The 24,301-nt window shown below is 40.2% G+C and overlaps 1 protein-coding gene across 1 annotated transcript; it reads right to left on the reverse strand.

The window, feature by feature from the left end:
* Nucleotides 1-1,741: 1,741 nt before the first annotated feature.
* On the reverse strand, nt 1,742-22,444 carry tmem229b (transmembrane protein 229B). The gene is made up of 2 exons (XM_050061725.1): nt 22,168-22,444; nt 1,742-5,831 (listed from the first exon to the last, which is right to left on the reverse strand). The coding sequence occupies exon 2, from the start codon at nt 5,777-5,779 to the stop codon at nt 5,183-5,185; it is 597 nt and encodes a 198-aa protein (XP_049917682.1). The 5' UTR covers nt 5,780-5,831; nt 22,168-22,444; the 3' UTR covers nt 1,742-5,182.
* Nucleotides 22,445-24,301: the final 1,857 nt, after the last annotated feature.

A 24,301-nucleotide genomic window follows, 5' to 3' on the forward strand; every position in this document is an offset into this window, starting at 1 on the left:
TAAAAACACTTACCGCTTCTCTGATGGTACTTCTCGAAACCTTGAAGACTTTTCTAACCGTTTGGATTACAGAGTAGGGTTGCTTGGCAACGCCTTGTAGGATTCCTTACTTTACAGGTTGTCCGCCATCTTTATTTTGATTCCTACGTCAAGAAAACTAGGATAAAATACCTTTATAGATTCCTTGTCATAAACGGAAGTGCAACTTCGCAAACAGGTTAAATCTTTTAAGTAAGGGACTGTTCTGTACTTATCAGAGGAAGGAGGTGGCTGGAGTGTGACTCTTTTTTAATTTGACACTCCCCAAAACTACAAATATTTCCCTTGAGCCTCCCTGAATGACACCATAGATTAGTTAAGAGATTTTTTAAAACTTACTCTTTGATGTTTGAAAGTCAAAAGTTGAGGATGTAATCCTGGAGTTGAAAAAAGCTCTCTTTTTCACTCATCCTGCATGCTGCTTAATTAGCACAAACAGTTTACTGTTGGCCAAATTTTAAATGAGACATGTAGAATAAAGTGATTTTTAGGAAATATTACTTCTTTTAAGCTCACATTTTTATTCATTCATTCATTTATTTATGTTTTCCTGATGGAAGTTAAGTCCCATATGCTGTGTCCAAGGACTGTCAGAAATTTGAAAATCCAATGAAAATTTCTGTTTTTACAGTTTCTCACCATGATCAATGTTGTAATTTTGATTTTTAAAGAAAACATTTCTTCCAAACCCCCAGTCTTGGAAGGCATGTTTTCTTTAGTACTTGGATACACCTTGTGGTGCAACCTGGACACATCTTCAGTGATGTTAAAAAAAAACAACTAAAAACTGGTAGTACAAAAAAAAATCTAAAATACAACTATCTAAACTTGTATGAACCTCCTCTATGACAAAAAAATTTAAGTCCCTCCTCAATGCTTAAAAAAGTATTTGACATACCTCCCTCTTTTTGCACCTGCCCTTTCCTCCTCATAAATACCAAACAGTCCGTAAGTTAGTTTAAAAGTTCTTTAAAATATATTTTAGATAAACTAATGGTTACTTGTAAAACTCAGATGTAAGCTAATAACCAAGAGCCACAAACCAGAGCTTGGTAATTTAATCATAAAAGCAGATACCCTCCAACATAAATATAAATGTATTGTAAAATAGCTATCAGTTCAGTGATATCATTTTTTCAGGGGTTAACATTTGCATGTACCAAATATAAAAGTGTCTTAATGTAAAAAAAAAAAAAAAAAAAAAATGTAGGTAAGTGGTGATGGAGGAAAGGGCACACTTGGGAAAAATTGGGGTAATAATACAAAAACTTGATTTTCTTAAAAGTTAAAAGGCATAAATCACTAAGCAACTAGAGTCATGCTAGCAGCTCTGTAAGGCTGTAAGCACAATGCTGCTTTAAGCTAAATGCTAACATCAGCATGCTAACTGTATCTATGGTGCTAACATGCTGGTGCTAAACAGGTGTAAACTTGTTCCACGTTCACCATCTTAACTAAACATGTTAGTATGATAAAAGTTGTCGGCTAAGGCTGATGGGTATGACAATAGTTTCGCAGGTATTTGGTCGTAAACCAGACTGAACCAAATTAAATGTTTGACCTGAAAATGTGCTAGAGCAGTGGTTCCCAACTAGTCCAGAAGTGGCTCTAAAAGTGGGTCGCAGGTCCACTCTGAATGAACCACAAGTGACTTTCTAATGTACCAACTTTGTACAAAAACACAGGTTATTTTTATGTACAGTGAATTTCCAGCACAGAGCTTTTATTTTGAAGTGCCGTTTCCTGCTGTAGAGTGAATGAATAACAAACAGCTACTTAACAGAGACGGCAAATTAGCTTGAGACATGGTCAAACACAAGTATAACGCTGAATGTATTAAACTGTGACCTTGAACTAATGACTAAGGAGAAATCTGGACCTTGTGGCTGAACCAGTTGGGAACCACTGGGCTAGAGGAAAATTTAGGGAACCACCAAAGGCAGTAGGATTCATTGTGTCTGTACCAAATTCAATGACAATGCAAATGCAGGAATATTTTATCAACCTATGAATTTAAGGGTCATTGAAAAATCTTTTTTTAGCAGTCAAAAGAGAAATGTTTTCCAAATCAAACAGGTTTTATGATCAAATAAATACATTTAATCCCAAAGTTTGATAAATCATACATGTAACATAATCAAAGTGAGTGATATACAGTACAGTCATTTCACTAAAAACCTGCACATTTCAATGAAAAAATAATATACAGCACATGGGGCTAATAATCACTTGGATAAAATCTGTTTGGAGGAGAGATTGAAAACTTTTGGACACATGCAGCCTCGAGATAAAAATACCAGAAAGTCAGTTCAGTTTTAACATACTGTACATGCACATACACATACAGAGATTTAGCCTCTGTAACACACACTATACACACTCACCTAATACTCCTTCATTCACATATTGCAGAGAACAAATACACTTCATTTTGCATGTTGTCGTGTGATTTGTCTCGTCGAAGCAGTAGAATTGGATAAAGACATTAGCTGCATACCAGTTCTCATAATGTAGTTTAGTAAATTTTTTAAAGAGAAAAAGTTAACGGCCTTGAGCTGGGTAATCATTGCTGGGTCAGAAGCCTCTATTGCTTTTAAGCCTGTTGATTCATGAATGACATAAAATAATAATAATAATAATAATAATAAAAACAAAAAAACATCATTCTGTTTTTGATCCTAATACAGATTTGTGACCTTCATGTTCTTGTCCAAGCTTTAAAAAACATTTTCCAGCTGCAGTTTTCAATTCATCCACCGGGTGGCAGCAGTTTACCTCATGTGGAACAGCTTCCTGCCATCCACCCTATGGACTCACAGGGGAGACAGTGAGGGGGAAACACTGCATGCCATTGCAGCCACAATGATGAAGGTCACACCTCTACATAGTCCAGTAGTGTCGTGGAAACATGGATTTGTTTTTTGCATTTTTTTTTGTCAAAATGTGGAAGTATGTCTATTGTCAGCACAAAATGTTGTGATAGAGTCAACAACATGAATGGTCCTCCTGAGGAATCAGCAACCATGTTTCCATTTCATGTGTATTGTGAGTCCCCTGGTACCTTGAAGTGTCCCAACTGTTTCACGCAGTAGCACCAGATCCACCGACTCAAGCTAAAAACGTTACCGTCAGCTCCCGTGTGCATTAAGGTGAGCGCACAGTCCTTGATCTTTTCACTCACAGAGCACAGGAAGTGTCAGGATCAACAGTAAGAGTAACAACACCAGAGGATTATTCGCAAAAAGCATGTTATCACCTGCTCGGAGTACCAGATGTCTGGATGTTGCCATGTAGCTGTGAAGTTAAGACCATTCAGAATCCAGTGACAGTTAATCTAATGCTACCTGAACTGTTCTAACTTCCATTATGTTCTAATATTGAGCATTCAGTTTAGTTTGTATCATATCACGGTTAAACAGTTGCACTTGTGGATTGAATCAGATGTCATTCAAAGTCTTGTGCAACGCCACAGAGGTCATTATTCACCAAGTAAACCAAATTAATTGTGACTCACAGATCGTTAATGTTGGAAAGAGATGAGCAGCAAATGTGAGGGTTTCCTTTAATTAATCATTTCATTATATCTGCTGCATATTTCCTGCTCTTCACTTCACACACTTGTCAAACTGTAACACAAGTAAGGAAAGAGGTCATGAAAACGTGACGAGCAACAACACTTTGAACAAACGCTCCAATGGGCAAAACCTGTGAATGTACCGTTTGTTCTTTACAAGTCATCCTCAAATCTGAAAACCTGACGTTACACCTGAACCACTTGTCATTCTGTGTCACTCAAATTTGACTATTGCTACTTTATCAATGGACAAACTTCTTTGATCGTGTGGCAGCTGGCGTGACGAAAAAAAACTTCTCACAAGAAAATTGTATGAATTGACTGATTGATTTTCAGTGAATGAAAATTAAGAAATGAGGCTTTTGTGACCGCAGCAGATTCGAGACGACATTAAAGCGCACACAATGGACATGCAGACATGAAAAGCTTTTCTGAAAAACTGAAAAAAATTAGCCAGAGGTTTGGTGCTTTATGCTGCTCATGACTCATAATCATTGCCATTAACAGAAAAGCGCCCCTGCTATTATAGCAAATGGACTGCATCTATTTAGCGCCTTAAAATCCCTCACATTAGCCGACACACACGACCATTCATACACGGATGGTGGGGAAGCTGCCATGCAAGGCCGTGTACCTGCTCGCCAGGAGCAGTTTGGGGTTCGGTGTCTTGCTCAAGGACACTTCAACATGCTGTCAGGAGGAGACGACCGTCAATCGACCGTGATAACTGGTCGAGCGGCTCCACTGCCTGAGCTACTCTTGTTCCCCACACACAAGCAGCAGACTGACGGACAGAATGACTGCTAAATGAACTTTGTAAAAATGTATATTATATTGGAAGACAACTTTTTCATGCATTTTTTTCCAGGCATTGTGGGTATTCACTAAAAACATTCTTCATGATATAAGCGGACACACAGAGCCTCAGGGTGGACGGTATGTTCTTAAAGAGCTTTTTGTAGCTACATTACTACAGTACTTTGAATAATACTAAAGGACAGTATGTACATTTTAAAAAGAACAGCTGTAGCTACTTGTTATTAGGATTTGTATGCAGCAAGCCTTCTGCTTTCAGATAGACTGATGTGCCCTTGAAAAACAGAAATATTGTTTTTGAATTTGTTCCTTCGCAGGACGATAACACTAATCTTTGCAACAGTAGTTTTTTTTTTAATCATCCCGAGGTCTGTGCAGTCTGTGGGACAGGAGATACTGAAGGTGTCATCCTGGCCATTCAAGACCTTGGTCTCCTTAAGGTCAACCCCACATGGAGATGGGTGGGTGTGTTATGAGATGCAGCAAACACAGCAGCATGGAGTTATTGTGCCTCTGTTGTCAGTAGAGAGCACAGTGAGTGATTTTAGGCGTTTGAAGCCTCAGTTAGATTTTGTTTTCTGGCTGTTCTGATACTCTGTACACCTCTGCACACCAGCCCAGTGTACATGGCTGTCAGTTTGTCTCCCCCCTGAACAGTTAATGGGGGAGGACTGCTTATGAAAAGTGACTGAGGAGGGTAGAGGAGGTGTAGCAGGGCGATTGGGCTGGTTTCAGATTGTGTTCTTCCTTCCTTCATTCTCCTTTAAGGTAGCCGTTAGCATCATTTCTCATCCCTCTGCTTCTTTCTCTCCTCCTCCCACCACCCACAGGTCCTCCTGTCCCTCTTCCGCCCCCGCCATCCAACCGATGGTTTGACCAACCGTCCTCCGGCCCCTCGTGGAAGCGCAGCCGCAGCGTTTTGCGGATGACCAAGCGCTCCACGATGAAGGAGGCGCAGAACCAGGGCACGGCGTACTCGGCCGTGATCAGTCCCATGAAGTTGTAGCGGAACTCAGAGTAGTCCCAGGGGCAGGCGTTGAACTGGCGCAGCAGCAGCCCCGTGCCGAACTCCCACAGGTACGTCCATAAAGTGTAGATGATGCAGCGCAGCAGCACGGGGCAGCGGCCGCGCAGCTTCAGGTACATCCGCTCCACGATCAGGATGCAGGTGCCGTAGATGAAGAGCGCCCACACGCTGGTCACCCCCGGGAATTTCCAGTTGCAGTTCACCACAAACTCCCAGGCGGCTGTGAACATGACCTCGCAGAAGTAGCCATGGATGGCGTAGAGGTACCAGCGTGACAGCGCCGTGAGAGGTACAGGAGCCTCTGGGGTTTCCATGGTCACCATCCTTTCTCTTGTTATCACACAAACGTTTTATCTGTGATGATGAGTTGCAGGTCTGAGGGAAGAGGAGCGAAAGACAGGTGTAAGAAAAATGACACAAAGGCAACACAGTACAATAAATCAGCTCCATCCAACTTAATTTAAAGTTCATGAAATAATATTTGGATACATTTTACAGAGCGTATTTTTTGATAAGAGAAGTGTATGCAATACTTTAAATTGCAAAGTCCATGTCTAGCACAAACTGAGGAAGAATGTACCAGTAATTGGGCTTTTGTCCACGTCTCTTCCAAAATAGCAACCCCCAAATAATCTGCCCAGGCTACTTTAAAGTAATCTAGGGAGGCAGTACAATCTAAACACGAAAGTGTATCATAAATAACAGTGGTGCCTCAAGTATCACAATATTTTTAACCAAATACCTCGATATCAATGTTGCAATGTATTGTAGGGTTGGCTATTAGTGCATCCACAAAATATATACACAATGAGATTTTTGATAAATAATAATCAGTGATATGTATATAATGACTAAATGGGTAACGGCAAAAAACAAAATAGCGAGAGCAGTCTGGTAACTTCAGAAAATTACATCACTTTTCTATAATCCAGCCTTTAAAACCAGTAAAAGACAACACACATTACCATAGTACAATATCCAAAATTTTAAACTATGTCTAGTCTCATATTACGATATTGATACAATATCGGTATATTGCTCAGCCCGAGTTGGCAATAAACATTTAATCTGTCTACATTCGGTAGAGCCTTATCGTAGTGGCGGAGTTGGCCATTTCCACATGAGTGATTGACAAGAAACACTTCAGCATGTAATCCAGCGTAATTTTACCTCATTGATCATCAGCCTCGCTGTCGGACTTGTATTAAATTACTGATAATTCAAACTGAACATCCTACTGCTGCTGCTTCACATTAAAAGCATTCAACTCGCAAAACATGGGGTGACTTTTATTGTGTAGAAGCCACAGGAAAAACAATGTATGTCACCTCTATTAGTGCTTATCATGATCATTCATCAAACATGTAACCACCAAACAAGACATGTCATTTTCTGTATTTTTAACAGCAACTCAGTTTTAAATAGGTCTGTATGCGACAGGCTGCACACTTCCAACTCCTCAGCAAGTAACCAAATCCTTTTACTGTGTCCTGCTGTTGTGTGGAAACTACTTATACTGTGCACAGCATGAAATCATCACTGCTGCTCCTGACATAATGGAAAAAGCAGATTATTGACGGGCTTCTGTATTAAACGATGTGTTTGTTTGGCTGCACTGGAAACAATACAACAGGTCACAATGAGAAAAGGAAGCGCTGCTTGGATCTGATGTCTGGTCCAACAGGTGCTCTTTGGTAAGGCAGGTAGTAGAACAAAAAACAAGATCTGGGAAGTCTCAAATTAATGCAGACAACCATGAAAAAAGCACAAGGCACTCTGTCTTCAGGTGAAATAATGTTCATTCATTTATTCTTCGAGTATAGGCACCAGCTGCTCTTCTGCTAAAGTAGCTGCTCAATGAGTGTTTGCACTTGGTCAGGAACCACAGGTGTCCCCAAATCAACCAGGGGTGAAATCTTAAGGATTACAACTTGAATTGCAAATGGTGCCAAGCCAAAGTTCAATGAAGGACAAGGCAATGAAAAACTTGACGGACATCAGAAAGATGAAATTAGAGACAGCAGGGCTTCAGAGCACTTTAACTCCACGGCCTTCCCTCACTTGATGCTATTTACTGACTGACTGAAAGGGTCTCTTATGTAAGGTATAGCTTTATCATCTGACTGCCTACATCATGTGCTCTTTTTCCAAATCCCGCAGCTTGACGCACACAGGCTTTGGTATCAGGTGTCAGGAGGCCCACGCAGGGTTGGATCCTTCCTCTATTTATCACACCGCATGTCTAATAAAAAACACTGAAGGCAAACGGCATCATACCGAGGAGCTCAGAGACCACATGGTTTGAGAAGGCCACTGTGTGTATATCATCTACTATACAATACATCCAGAGGAAACTGTGTCATAACAGCAACCATTATACAATGGATCATAACTGCTCTGTAAAATACAAGCTCACAGAGAGGTTAGGAGTACAAAAGCTTGTTTGAAGAACAAAAGCCGATTTTTTTTTGGCTCTTTTTGTCTTCAAAGGCTGGCTGGGGCCCAGAGTGGGCCCATGGGGATTAGCACATTTCTCCCAAAACAAGGAACAAGGGTTTCATGTGAGGAACTGGGCCACAGCAATGGACCAAGTGACCTCCCTAAACCCCTTATACCATCTTTTCACTGCCTGCCTGGGAAACTCTCCCTCTCCTCCCATCTATCCAAGCATGCCTGGGTCAAACACTGTTTTGCAAAATATTTCAGCATAATGCTTTATCCTGCTGAGAACCAGATTCAGTAAAATGGGTTTACTACATCAGAACAGGAATATATCAGAACAGGATTAGTTACATATCATATAGTAAAGCAAGCTAAACTGACTTTTTCCCTGTGACTTCTATGTTGAAAAACATCAATCACATAGTTATCAATGCAAGAACTTTGAAAGCATCACCATTTTGGGGAATGTGCTCATTTGCTGAGTTGGACGAGAAGATTGATATCCATTAGCTTAGCTTAGCATGAAGACCAGAAACAGCTAGCCTAGCTTTGTCAGAAGGTGATAAGATCCACCAGGTAGCACCTCAAAAGCTCAGTTATTCATTCATTAATTCATTCATTTTCTGTAACTGCCTATCCTGTTAGGAGTCACTAGGGTGCTGGAGCCTATCCCAGCTGACATTGGGTGAGAACCATTTGCGCTCACATTCACACCTACGGGCAATTAAAACTCACCAGTTAACCCGCATGTCTTTGGATTGTGGGAGGAAGCTGGAGTACCCTGAGAAAACCCACGCTGACAGAGGTAGAACATGCAAAGACCGCACAGAAGGTTCGGTGTGGTTCACAGATCCCGGCTAGATGTGCCCCCTTGTTTCCAGTCTTTATGCTAAACTAAGCTAACTGGTGGCTCCTTGTTGCCTAATGCTTAACAGACAGATATAAGGTAATAATCTCCTCATCACTAAAGGGTCTGCATCAAAGTGCTGCTGTTGATAGATAGACCCAATCACTCTGTCTGTTTGCTACCAGGTGTTTTTACCCCCCCTTCATCTCTCACCCGAGGATCGTTCACCTTCTTTCTCCCCATCCACTTTTCTCTCCCCATTTCACAATTCAATTCCCCTTCGCCTGTCTTTTTTCTATTGCCTGCACAACGCCATTTGCTCAGCACTCACATGCCCACTAAGCTCCTAATGATGAAAAATTTGGAATGCAATATTCAGCCATGTAACACTCGACTTCCTGCCAAACACCCTATAGATATAAACAACAGTCTTACAGTCTCTCTCTTTATGTTAGTCTTCTCATCTTCCATATACATGCATGATGAATGGCTATTTCAGGAGAGGTAAAGTTAGGTCAACTTAAAAATTTAGAACTGTAGCTTCATATAGCAAGAAGTATCTTTTCACAGCTGGTATTGACAAAGTGTAGGCTTTCCCTCCTACTCACGTCTATTTTTCGTGAGTGTAAAAATTTCTGTTTTTACTAATGTTTAATATCCATAAATCGGTAAGTCATATCCTCAGTGCTTCTCATCTGTATATCAGAGACATCCTAATGGGATATCATAATGACTTCTTGGGAAGTTTGGCAGCCTCTCCAGGTCTTAACACTGCACTCTACACTGTCAACACAACCGCTCAGATTACACTAGAAATCCCTCTGATTGTTTACTGTGCAACGGCAGATTTGTTTGTCACGAAACAGGAAGAGAGCGTGTTATAAAAAGAGGTTTCTGAGATTCCCTAAAGAGTGGATGAATGGTCACTTTTAGCACATTTATGCTTTAATAAAGTGAAACTTGAAACTGAGGCAAGCTAGAGACGTGACTGAGGTTTGAAATGAAATGTGTAAAGCAAAGGAACAAACAGTGATGTTAGGCTTAAACAGAACCTTTTAATGTTCTCAACCATTTATGGTGCTTATGTTATTATCAGAATTCATGTGACCATGATATATTGGCATTTAAGAGTGATGTAATCTAATTTTGTGTTTGACCCATGACTGTATACTGTATAATATAAAGATGGACAATGTATCTCCACTTCCTCCCACTGTACAAAAATGAACCCAAAACATCCCACATACAGCCGCTGCCATTGTATGCTGGTGACATCATTTGGAGCCAGAGGCTGCGGTGTCAAGTTCCTGGTATCCGTGGCATTGATTGCAGGCACTCGACTCGCAAACACGGCTGTCAATCATGACGTTAAACCCCCTTTTTATAGCAACAAATAATTAATTAAAACTAAACTTATCAGAAAAGTGAATGCTTGAGCATACAGCAGCGTGATAAGAACTACCTGAAACAACACAAACCATCTTTGGAAAAAAATTATTTGATGTGTACTTCGATTTTGTAGTCCCATCCCCACCCACTAACATGGAGAGGGCCAGGTTTATGACCTATACTGCAGCCAGCCACCAAGGGGCGATCGTCATGTTTTGGCTTCTTGGCTACATTTTTGGGTATCTGTCATGTCCTCCATCTTTATTATATATGGTTTAAATTTAAACTTTACTGGGACAGTCCAATGTTTACGTTACTCTCAGCAATTGTCACTTGCTTTGTGCTCCTTTTTTTGTAGCATTTCATTAAGTAAAACCTTGAACAAATAGTGTGTAAGTTCCTTTTAATTAGATGAATCAACTGTATTGGTGTTAAGATTAGATTTTCTTTGTGTAACTGCCAGCAATGATGGAATTGGAATAAGCTGAATGATTATGAGGCTGAACTGAAGGAGGTGTTATTCTGCACAGTATTACATAAATGCAACATATTTTTAGCCCTGAATTTACTATACAAGTGATTAGTAAAATTACCTAACTTTTTTGCTGCTTACCCTCTCTTTCTACCCTCTTTTCCTCACTACTTCAAGTAGTTTAGGGCATTTTTGCCTTTAGATAGAGTCTGGAATCTTATATTGTTACATCGAGGTACAACTGAGCTGATACTGAGTCAAGTGTTGGTGTGTTTGATTTAAAGACTATGGAAGGCCAAGCCTCACCGAGACAGCCAGAAGATGCATTTTAAGGAGAGAATCGTCAGGAGCAATTGCCTTTCGTTAAGTCCCGCCCCTTAGTGAAGGTTTGACAAGCTGTCAGAGTAAGCATGGAGCCCACACTGTAACTAACTGCACTCCCTGAAGAAATATCATCATATTTTTGGAAAAATGAACCAGTTATTCCAGAGAGAAGCAGACAGAGGGGTCTACAGTCTGTGTTTGAAGGATATATCCAGGATGTCAAACTGACTCAGCAGCAACAACAGGTTATAAAGACAAAGATAGTTAGAAGCTAAAGCCGAACTATAGGCTACAGATCACAGTGTAAAAGTGAACCACCACATCACTGCTGATCGCCACACAAGATAATGAATATAAAAGGAAACTTTGCTGATATTGAACCAGCTGTGTGGCATCACAGTGTGTGCAGATGAATGGTGTTTGGCTTCGCCATGTGCTGCTGCCAGCACCCGGACCTTTGCCCCTGGACGGGCAGAGATCTCCAGGGGAAGTCAAACAACATTCATCTGCACACACTGTGATGACACACAGCTGGATGAATATCAGCAAAGTTTCCCTGCTTCCCTTCACTGGTTCCTGTGCAGCAGGGTCGGTCTTTGTTTCACTGTTATAATCATCAAAAAGCAAAAGCAGCATGTGTATACATTCAGTAGGCTATATCTTCAGTAGCTAGCTAGCTAACCCTACACTTTTCAGGGTTTGATTTTGGTTTTGGAACAGGGAAGAAACGTATATCTTTTTCCAACCTCTCCAGGTAACGAGTATCATTAATACACGACGTGCACCAGGCACAACATTTAGCTCCAAATCCACAAAACCAGCCTGAAAAGGAAGGAAATCTGAAATGACTGCATTAGAGTCAATGGAGCACAGCTGTGTTGTTGTCGGACCCTGGTCTGAGCCGGCCTGATGCTGCTTATGATTGGCCAGTCTGTGTCCAGAGGCGGGATTTAGCAAAGGGTGATTGTTATTAAATGGCAACTGTGGCCAATAAGCTGTGGCATTGTGCCATATTGTGTCAAAAAAACACATCATGAGAATACCATGAACATATAATTTGTGATTAACTACATAAACTACAGGACCCAAAGTAGTCAACTACTGAAAAAGCTACTGAGATGTAAATATAGCTGAAGTGCAACCCAACTACTGCAAATTGTAGTTAAAGTGTTAATTAAACTACATGCAGCTAACCATAGATTTTTTTATAAGTGTATACGTCTTGTTTTGTGTTTGTTTTCTTGTGTGTGGACCCCAGGAAGAGTAGCTGCTACCATAGTGGCAGCTTAAAGGGATCCCAATCAAGAACTACTCTCCAACACTGGGGATAACGTACAATAAAAATGCCCTGGCGGGACTCAAACCCACATTGCTGTGATTACATGGTTGGTGTCTTAAAACCATAAGCCACCAGGACGCCCCCACTTACCCTTTCTGTGTGTGTGTATTTTGGCATATCTATTGACTTGTTGCCTCAGCATGACACAGTTCACACACTGGGTGCTATTTGATTCTGTTGTTGTTGTTGCAGCTGTTGTAGGATATCGCCCACCAACCCACCGGCTCTCTCATCGGCCCTGTGCATCGATTGGCAAGGTTCCTGCCAGCTCTTGCTGCGGCAACCCGCTTCGCCATCGCACTCTATTGAACCCCGCTACGGGACATCACAGTGTGATGGTGATCGGAATGGCGAATGTGACAGAGCTGCCTGCTTTGTAAACCTCCCGATGACCACAGGGAGACACAACGCAGGCAGGGTGCTGTCTGAGCTGAAAGGGAGGAAAGTCTAACCACGGAGCGCTGGGGGTTTGTCTGAGGACACAGAGGGAAGACACCAGCTGAGTGTGTTTTCAAATGAAACATAAAGGCAAAGAGCGAGATAGAGGGGAAGGAGCGTGTGTGAGAAGAAGCTTTGGATTGAGGTTGAAAACAAAGCTGACAGGTCTGTCAGTCAGACGCTCCTCTGACAGCAGGTAAACAAACACAAGCATAAAGAAAACACCAATATGAGAGATGGCCAAGGTTGAATACAAAAAACACCAAAAACAATGAGGTGCCTTCACTGCAGCACGCTGACAGCTGTGAACTCTGACTCTGCGATTAAATCAGAAACCTAACCCATGGCTGACCTCTCATCACACCATAATCCCTGTTCATGTACTGTAGCTCTTTGGCTCTGGCTGTGGCATGGATCCAAGGCCTATGCAGACTTTTGGAAGGTCACTTTGGGAGGCTGCGGCGTGGCGTATAGAAACCAGCAGTATCCAATGCGGTTAAGTGCCAGTGACCAAGGTGACCTCACCACCGCTTCATCAGCAGTGATGGAAACAGCAGCTGCACTTGTAGTTGCATCTGACTGTGTGGAAATACTGCAGATTTAAGGCTAATAATTTTGTTTTGTGCCTTATTTTTTCTGACTTAAATAAGCCACGATACTGACGAGCTGACAGGAGGGACAAAACTGCTAAATAATGACATTAAAAAAATAAAAAATAATGTATCTATGCAGCTCTACTGACCTGAAAGCTGACTGCTGCACACATAGTAAAACAGCCGTCTTGAGTCATCACTAATTGATCTTGACCACCTTTGCTTATTGTGTGCGTGATGACAAATTGACTGAGTGACTGACGAGAGGTGTATGTCAATCGAGGGGGGGGCTGAGGTGGTTGGGAGCAGGAGGACTTTCCAAGGCAGCACAAAATAAACTGATCCCGATCAATTGCAAAGACAGATCAATTACCCCTGAAACAGCAAGCTGGCTCTAATCCTAAACAGCATCACGTCTCCTTCTCCATCTGGTCATAAGCAAATACAGTTGTAATACCCCTTATGGCCGAGATATCCTTGAAAAAACAAGTCTGTTGGAAGTGTCATCCAACCACGTCTAAGGACAAAAACATTTATAACTGATCCTAACGGTCACACTCAAAGGAAGGACGAAATGTTTGACGTCACAGAGAAGGACGAGGGGCAATCAAAATCTTAATACCTGGTTGTAGCTGTGTGGATAATAAAAGGGAGCTTTAGGGAGAAGTTCAAATCCTGCCCACTTTCTCACCTCTTGTCCAACTGTGTTGATTAGTGCTGCAACTAAAGATTATTTTCATTGTCGATTATTCTGTCAACTATATTTTCAATAAATAAATTCATTGTTTGGTCTATAAAATGTTGAAAAATGGTGAAAAATGTTAATCGGAATTTCCCAAAGCCCAAGATGACTGTCTCAAAAGTCTTGTATTGCCACAACCCAAAGATAAACAGTTTACTGTTATAGAGGAGAAAAGAAAGCGGAAAATATTCACATTTAAGAAGCTGGAATCAGCGAATTTGGACTTTCTTTTCTTAAAAAAAACACTCAAACCCATTAATAAATTATCATATGAGTTGGTGGCTAATTAAATGGTTGACAACTAATTGATTAACTGATTAATTGTTGATTATTCATTTATTTCTCCTTAAATATATTAAATATGTGATCAAAAAGAATCCGTATTTTTACATCAAAATCCCTGTTTTCTTTTATTTCCATATTATAGTAGGAGGTGTGTGTTTGAATTTGTTTACATCACTTTCTTAATATTTCCAAGGAATGTGATTGACATCTACTTACAGGGTTCCTACACATTTGGACTTTCAAAATTCCATACTTTTCATACCCTAATTTCCAGACTTCTCTGCGTTTTGTTTTTTTTCCAGAGACATCTGAGTAAATATATCAGTGCATCATATTTCACACCATATTTAATTATTCTTAATAAGCGATTGTAGCCAAGTACCGTAATGGCATGCAAATAAAAACTCAGGTAAGTTCAATGTCTGGGCTGAGGCAAAAAGGTTGGGACTCTGGGTGGAAGCGATGCAGTAACAAGACGTCGGTGTTTTTTCCTTTCATGTGGCTCAGAATCTCCTTCTCCCCCATGCTGGCAATGTCAAAAGATTTCACACAAAGCTTGCATCTAGCTCTGTGTGTGAATTGGGAATCCTTGGCCAACCAGTATTTATATACGGTATTGTCAAACCATCCATCCAAAAACTTGCATCTACCCATTGTGAACCACGTGAAACTTGTCTTCTTGTCGAAGGTGCAGTGTTGGAGTGAAACTTGATACCTGGGGGGCTGGAGGAGGGTCATGGGGCAGCGGACTGGACATACCACTTGTCAATCAGGTAAAAGAGGCGGTATGTTTTCTGAGACGTTTGCTCTCACACAAACTGTGCTTGGCCCGGCATAAAACACAATCCGGATTGATTAAATTATTTTTGGAAATACCTAATTTTCTATTTTAGAAAACAGTATTTTAGAACAGTGATAATAGTCTGGAAACATAAATATGTTTCCATACTTTATTTTTCATTTTCCATACTTTTTAATCAAATTTATTTCCATACTTTCCATACTTGCATAGGAACCCTGTACTTAATTTCTTAAACCCTTACCCTCCCTGTTCCTAATCTACAGTAACAATGCCGTTGAAGGTGAACAGTTGTACAGCTCCACATCTTTCCTATGTCACACACACTTTTTTGCGATACAATAAAATTTTAAGGACTTGAATCAGATCCCTCTCATGAGTAAACCTGACAATTATCTCACAATTAAACAGTATCAGAAAATTGTGAAAAACAGCCATCACGGAGTCTTTAAATGTTTTGTTTTGTCCGGCTATCAAGCAAACACTGAGACTTTACAAGGCTGTTGTTTCAATGTCAAGTCAAGACATCTTGTTCCAAAATTAAAATTGTGCTGACATCCCCGGAATTGACTGGCTGTCAGCTGGGTGTCCTACCTGAGTGTCCTAGCAACATCTTAGTACTACATATATGACCAAATAATAAATGAATGCTGACCGACATGGGAATCAAACCCTGGCCACCAAGGTGATAGCCCTGTGTTTTATCTAATTATCCATGACTAGAACTTACTAATAGTATAGACTTTGCCAGTCTGCTTTGTCAACTGACTTTCTACCAATAAATGCTATTTTTTGTGGAGGCTTTATTGTCTTCACAGTTTATTGTTTCTTATCTGTGAAATTAAAGTAAACAAAAGCGTTGTTTCCACTGAGGGAAATGGTTTCAGCCTACAAAAATAGACAGGAGGTCTGCGTCCCTGCGATGTGTAGTTACATTTCTGGGGAGGTGCACGTCAGGCGACTGCGTAGGCTCTACAACGACGCAGAGCCTACGGCAAAGGTACAGCGTCAATTCAATGCGGAAGTTTAAATCTCGCCATAGGCTACAGCAGATTTAGTGGTAGCTATGGGAATAACTTAAAGGAAAAATTTAAAAAAACTCAAACCAAGAACATAAGAGGACCATGACAGACAATAACTACCAAAGTGGGACTGACAGAAAGATGTTCAGCTGCATTATGCTAACCAGCAATGACTACACTGTTCACAGATAGTTAAAACCTATTCACATATTTCACATACCTATGACGGACAAAGGACTTGATAGTGATGATGATGATTCCACTTCCCTAACTGCACTCTCAGCCATTGCCAGGTTTCAAACTAGCACACTCTCCTCTCTCCACCCCCCCTAAATCCAGATATGCCCCCTGAGACACATAAAGTATCTGAGTATCACAAACAAGTTCACTTCTGATAGAGCTGGAGAGACGCCATGAGAGCTGAAACTAAAAGCCTGGACGCAGCACAGCCTACAGAGCCTCATATAACTTTATAGTAGGCATCTTTTCTATATCCGCAAGGTGAAAGCCTGAACAAAACAAGTAGAGTAGTGGGGGAGGAGGGCTCTATGTACACAGAATGGCTGGAGCTGGACTCTGAACGGTTCATATCCATAAGACTCTATTGATCTGTTCCCTGAGATTCACAACCCTTTGTCCTTAATGTTGTATAGATGATGTGTAAGTTTTTATATTACCCTTTAAAAAGAAATGTCGTGTTGCTAATCCAATATAAATGGTTGGCATCAGGTTACTAACGTTATTAAAAGCAGAGCAGGTGTCAAAGAGACGCTGTACTGAGTCAATGGTGTTACAAAAACAGACAAAATGCAACAGAGCAGAGAAGAAATATGCAATAACATAATAGGAAAATCTGCTAGGCTTGGGTAATTGTCATGGTGAAAGTCATGTTGAAAATGGCCTTGTACACGTATTTAAGGCTGTGTTACATTCAAATTATATGACTGTCTTAACTTAAAGCGTTCCAGGATGTTGAGATATCGGTCATTATAAAATATTAAGATGTTTTAAAGAAGGTTGTGTTGAGGGTTGTTTCATAAAGTTATTGATTGTATATGTGCTCATTGTGATAGTGTAAAGCTGAATGACCTAAAAGCAGTTCAGCATATTTTAAAATAATGAATGTTTCTTTGTTTCCCTGGCACATATATCAACAACAAAAACATCAATATCAGTTAACATTGATATCAGTTATAGGCCAAAATGTTATTTTAGACATTGGTATCAGAACACAGTTTTTTTTAAGTAGCCCAGGGCTTTAAGATTAAGACCATGTAATCAAAACAAGAATGAAACAAGAAGGGGGGAAAAGAAAGAAAAAAGTGTTTGTCACAATATTTGACAATACGTCAGTATTGCTCAGTGCTAATTACCCTCTGGTTATTTATTTATGAAAAACTTCTCAAGTGAATTTTAAGTATTATATGTAGATATATCTCTATTGTTATATACAATTATTTAAACCATAAAAAATATTGTTGGATCAAAGTATAGAAACTAACAAATACAAAAACATAATTAAAAAGTGTGTGAGTTTCTTGATATATGAATGAAAGATAAGAAAATCACGGTGAGGTATACAAAGAAAAACTGATTTCTCACATGAACTCAGTATCAGCCGATAGAGTGCTCCAGAAATTACGTTTTTCTGTAGGTCAACGAACGCGGAAGTTAGCATCACCCTGGTTCTCTGGTCAAAAAGCCAGTGGGATTTTTCCATTGGATTTTGGATTATTACAGAAAATAAGCTCTGTGGCAAACAAACCTTTCTGATACTTACACATTTTGTTCAGCAACAAAGAAGTGTAAATGCAATCAGCAGAAGTAAAAAGCTAACGTTAGGCTATCAACGAACTACACAATGATCGCATGACTTCACATCCCTTCTACAATGAGGCTGTAAAGCTGTTTTCGGCGTGATGCCGTTCTGTAGTCTCATTTAGCCACCTATTAGCAACTGCCTCTTTCAACACATATAAAGGCTTCAAAATTCACAAGTGGGGTTTTTACTTTCATATTTTATGACATAAAATAAAAAGTTAAAGTCTCTTAAACTTGCGTTAACCACAGACCTTACTTCAGCCATCTAACCAAAGACACATTCAAAAAACTCATTGACCTCAAGATAAGGGACTCGGACGTGCAGAAATACCTCATCTCCGAGTTTTAGGAGTCATTCCTAGGACACTTTATATCCGCATTATTAGGTGTTGGGACAGAGGGGAAAAAGTGTGATTACCGCAACTCGTTTGGGGGGGGGGGGGGGGTCCGTAACTATTTGACTATTCGACACACAGTTCTGATGAGGCATGCTGCTTAAGCTGTCACTTTCAGCTGATGTTGCAACAAAACCTCTCCCTGTCATTTTGACATTCACATTGATGGTGCAAAGTCCAACTGGATGCTCACTGTGTTGCAATCAGCTGACTTTTAATCTATTCTGTTGGGTTATTTAATCTGCTGACAGGGGGTCTTCTGATGTATCTCGTCTTCTCTGTAACCTCCTGTCTCTCTGGGGGTTCAAACCCTCTCTAAAAGTATCTCCTCTTCTGCCTCTTTCACTCCCCCACACACTCATTACAGCTCTTGAGCTCTTTGCAGTTTAATGAAAGACCCTAAGACATGGGAGCTAAGCCCTCTGTCCTGAATAGCATGTGGGTCATGCCCCATAGATTAGAAATCTTGGAGCAGCTACAGAGAAAGCAGGAGATTTACTGACATGGTCATCATGGTGCCGTGGAGAGTAATGCCTCTAATGGAGGGATGCATGCGCATGTTAATCTGTTATCAGACAAAGAAGCTTTATAATCAATCGTTGACAATGCATAATTGATGCTGGCTGCTCTGTGAAGGTTTAAGGGACAACAATCTTTGAAAGACAATAGAGGGTTTGAGCTGATCTGTCATCTGCTTTTAACAAAGTGAGATATTTAGCATACTGTTGTTTGTGGTGTTTTTGTGGGTTGGCTCAAAGATACAGAGACCTCTACTAAAGCAAACACAAAACTCACATTGTACAACTGCATCACCCAAAAATCTTTTTTTACGTGGATTCCGACTGATACTGGCTTTTTCAGGCCGATATTGATATTTGAGGGTTAAAAAACAACAATATAGAAGCCAATTTTCTTTTTTTCCCCACATAAACTCATCTTTTACAGTAAAAGGAACCCCTAAATTTGGTTATTAACGAATTGTGACAACATATGTACAGAGAAAGAATAGTCTTCGGTGAAAACATAAACTTGCAAGTCCTCTCAGTGAAAAATGTAATGTTGACTCCATCCCCAAACTACTTCAAACATATCAGTCGCATTTCCTAATTGCAATTTCCTGGCAATTATTAGTTAATATACACATAAATGTGCATGCCAATAACAATACATCAGTTGGGGAGTAATTTCTTTGCTAGTTTATTGTTATTTAAAACTTAACTTTAGTCCTCTTCACACAGGACTAGTACTACCTGGGGACCACGGGTCATTTGTAATAATTGCTGAGGTCATGTGAGATGTTAATCCCATTCAAAGCTGCCATGTCTTAAATTTGTCAAGTCGAAATTCTTCCACAAATTATTAACCATATTTCGCCAAACAATGAGTCTGTGCGAACTGGTAATAGCTAGTAATACTAACCCTGTACAAATAGGGCTTTATACAATTGTGCTAGCTTGCTTTGCTTGCTTTTATTAACTTTATTGTGGAGCACTGTGATTGAATGTGTCTGACTCTCTGTGCTGCCTCTTGCCCAGGTTGTCATTGTAAATGAGAAACTGTTCACAACTGACTCACCTGGTTAAATAAAGGTAAATAAATAAATAAGCATTTTGCGAACGTGCAGCTGTACAGAAATAAAGTTTTGTCATTTTTGCTTCTTGGTTTAAAATTCCCTCACATACACTGGAGAAATTTGAATTGGGAAAGTAATTTCTTCCACTCAACGACGACAAACGAGGAGGTTATGTGATCATATTAGTCTGTGCATATCGGCATCTCAGTAATTTGGAGTCTTTTAAGTTTGTTTCCTCTGCACCTCTTTTCTGCCTCCTTCCTTGTCCAGAACTACGAAGGCTGCGTTGGCAATTATAAATGAAAGTTTTAACAGCATTTTGGGTGCAGGAGGCTCATCTTACTGCACAGCATGGAGATCCATTTGCAGAACGAGGAAACTCAAATCCATCAGAAGAGCGATATTTCGAAAGATGATATCTGCGAATGGGTTTCCATGCTGTGTGGCGAGATGAGCGTCATCCTCCTCCTGAATTTGCACCCAAATACAGGCAAAACTTTCATTTATATCTGCCAGCAGCCTTCATAATTCTTGACTGGAATAGAGGCAGAAAAAAAGGTACAGAGGAAACAAAAAACCTTGCAGAACAAGAAAATTTTATAATTAAATTTTTTTTATTAATTTAATTGTGGAGCATTTTGGACCTATGTTGGAGTTCAGCTGTACAGAAATTAAGTTTTGTCTTTTTTTTTGGTTTAAAATTCCCTCACACACACAGGAGAAATTTGATTTGGGAAAGTAACATCTTCCCCTCAACATCTATTTGTGCGTCTTCATTTGCACATGTAAACAAATATTTGAACTGTCACTCAAAAAAATCAGTATATAAACAGTGCTTTTATAGGTTAGTTTGTACTGAACTGAACCTGACAGCTTGGACAAGAAGCAGTCTGGGGTAAGGTGTGATATATGGTGCTGCGTTCATTAACTGATGTACATACTGAAATCAAACAGTGATGATGAGGAGACGCAACTGAAGTCAGTGGCTACGAATTTTTAAGCTGAGCAAAATTATTCTCATCAGCAAAGTGATTTCCACCTCTACTGTATCCTTACTCACACGCAGGAACATTATGGTGTGGAAACTTTCCTCTGCCTCAATACTGACCTTTTATGTGCCTCTAACCTGCCGTACAAACGGGCATTCCCAACATACCCTATATGGTCTCTTAGAATAAGAAACAGGAACTGAAAAACCTGCATGAGTGCATTATGACAGGCTGGTACTTAATACCACGTAACTTAGACCAAGTGTCCACGCAGCTGAGGTGGGCTGATTGTTTTTTTAAAGTCATGGGGTGCTTTTGGGAATCCTCACTGTGAAGCCTGGTGCGTGGGTTATAAATAGGTCAAAAATGTCAATACAGTCAGTGTAAAGCTGAGGGGGAATATAGGCTACCAAGGCAGCAGCAGCAGCAGCAGCAGGGATTATCTCACCCCAAATGATAGTGAACTGCAGGCCTTATATGGTATCAATGAGGGATTATGGCAATCCAACACACAGCCATCCATAAATGTGACCATGAAATGATATCATGACAGGAATGGATCAGCTCTGTAGATAAAACTCCACTGGTTGTAATTACGCTAGATGGCCAAAGTCATCTTATTTTGTCCCTGGAAACTACGGGCCAGTGCGCAGGCCCGGCTGCTGGGACTCCGCTGCAGCATCACGCCTCCTTCCCACTGAGCAGTGCGGTATGGTTATCCTCTACAAATAATCAAAAAAGCACCCTATACTGTCATGAAGGGGACTTGGAAATACTTTTGCACCATATAAAGCATAATTAAAATCTATAAGACACACGCTGGGTGCAGCTAGAGTGCTGTTTCTGAGCTTATATCGCCTGTCCTATCCATATTTGAACAGGTGTAACAGCCCAACTGTGCATGAAAAACATGCCGAATGAAGAGGAATGCGTCCTGTGTTATGGCACTGTGTGCAGCTATGAACTTTGCATTAATTACAGTGCATTTCATTTGCAACGCAATTAAAAACACGCTTGTAAACCTGCCAGCTTGCATGCAAACACTCATTAAGATAACCGGACGCTATTCATAATATAAAGCTAGGTGAATAAATAAAACCAACGCATTTTATCATTCAAAAGCTCCGCACACACATATGTTGTTATCATGAAAACCCATGCTAACATGTTGGCTACATGTCGGCGCCAGCGCACAGACGGACGTGAATCATCCCCCAGTGCAGTGTTGTTGTTTTTTTTACCTTCAGATTGCGGTGTCTCCCTCAGCACACAGGCCGGCGGATCAAACACATCCCCCGGGGAGGTTGTCCAGGATGTCGCGGTGTCAGTCTGCAGCTCGGCTCTTGTCCCCGGCTTCTCCTTCCTCCACAGTGTCTCTGCTGTCCGGTGGAAATTGACACATTTTACTTCACTGCAGCAGCAGCAGCAGCAGCAGCACATGCTCAGACAGACTCACGCACTTCTTGCATCTTTGGTTAACCATTTCATGACCGCAGCTCAGCGTGCAGACCCTCACACTGGTGGTTAGTTGGCTGGAGTCCCCTCAGTCAGTCTGTGTGAATCCGCAGTACGTTGAACAGGCAGAGGTTAATATGTAAACTAAGCGGTCATCCCAAATGTTTAAGTGGAGAATGTATCAGAGTTAGCACTTAAATTTAAGCCCATAATGTAGTTGTAAGCAAGACATCCATCCTACCTGTTATTACCTTGACCTCTCTATTAATATCAATGATAATGATATTTTGGTATTTTAATATGTCCGACCAAATAATGTATCTACATCCAGTAAATGGCAAATAGAAATAGCCAAAGAAATAGTCAAACTGTAGCCTGCTAAAGGCAGACCAGCTGTTTCCCCCCATTTCTAGCTAAGCAAAGCTAACCGACAACTAGCTGTAGCTCAACTTTTGATCCTCTTGTCTACATAACAATTTGTATGAATTAAAATATATCAGTTCAAAAAATGTCAGATTTTCAGTTAATGCGAAATTCAGCGAAACACTAAATAAAAGCAGGAGAGTCAAATCCAGTTCAAGCTAGCTAGTGAGAGAGCGACAGCTAGCCTTGGCTAAAGCTAAATTGACTTGCATTATCCTCTCATAGTTTCCCATATTTAAAATATATGTTAATGAACATCTCGGTATTTAAGTGTGTCTGACTAAATAAGGTATCTAATTCCAGTCATGGTGAATAAAAACAGCCAAACATATTCTACAAAATGGTAGCCTAGCCTAGCATCTCAGCTTCTGATTGTAAAATCCACAATTTGACGTTTGCGTTGTTACGCTACTTTCATGTCACTTTACTTTAATGTATAATATTTTGAAATAGTTTAATATATTGTTTTATGGTAACAAATTGCAGATGAACGGAGTTGGGTTGGGTGGGGCTGCCAGACAACCAGCCCTTTTCCTCATTTCTAGTGACGCTAAGCCAACCAGCAGCTAGCTGTAGCTTCAACTTTTGATCTTCTCATCCAACACATAATTTCTATGTAATAGAAATATATAAATTCAAAGGCATGGCATGTCAAATTTTACTACTACTACAAAATTCAGAGCCAAATCCAACTCAAGCTAGCTGGTGAGAGAGCCAAGGCTAGCTAGGGAACAAAGGGTTGGTTGCCATGCCAACACCTCTCTGTTCCCCAGTTCTAGCTAAGCTAAGCTAACCGGCAGCAGGCTGTAGCCTCAACTTTTATGATATAAAATATATCAGTTCAAAGAAATGGATTGTCAAATTATTAGTTAGTACAAAATTTAGTGACAAACTAAAAAGTCAAAGCAGGAGAGCCAAATCCAATTCAAGCTAGCTAGTAAGAGAGCCATAGCTAGCCTTAGCTAAAGCTAAATTGACTTAGGCTACATTATCCTCTCATAGTTTCCCATATTTAAAATATATCAGTGATAAGCAGCAAACACCTTGGTAACTTAGTATGTTGTCTGGCTACAAAGGGTATCTAAATTCAGTTACGGCACATAAAACAGCCAAACTTGTCCCTGCTAAAAGGTAATCTAGCCTAGCTTAGCATCTCAGCTTTTGTCATGTGGAGTGTGAGTTTTTAAGCTACTTTTATGTCACTTACCTTTTATGAATAATATTTTACGTACGTACGTTAAAAATGTTGTTTTTATGGTAACTATTAACAAATTGAAGAAAAAAAATGTTTTTTGATACTGTGTTTTCCCTGAAGTGTGTTCTTAACCATTTACTAATTATTTATATAGGCCTGCTGTTTATTAAGGCCAAACAGGGAGGGATAAAATAAGGTGTTACCACATAATTTAAGTAAATTACTGGAATAACCTACTATTTTTAACCACTTATTCGTGTGTTCCTGCTATATATTATCCAAATACAGAACAAGAGTTAGAA

This window comes from Epinephelus moara, chromosome 14, assembly GCF_006386435.1.
Source record: "Epinephelus moara isolate mb chromosome 14, YSFRI_EMoa_1.0, whole genome shotgun sequence".
Taxonomy (NCBI): Eukaryota; Metazoa; Chordata; class Actinopteri; order Perciformes; family Serranidae; genus Epinephelus; species Epinephelus moara.

Bases quoted from the DNA above. Each gene is read 5' to 3' on its own strand.
- tmem229b (XM_050061725.1), bottom strand. From the start codon at position 5,779: ATGGTGACCATGGAAACCCCAGAGGCTCCTGTACCTCTCACGGCGCTG.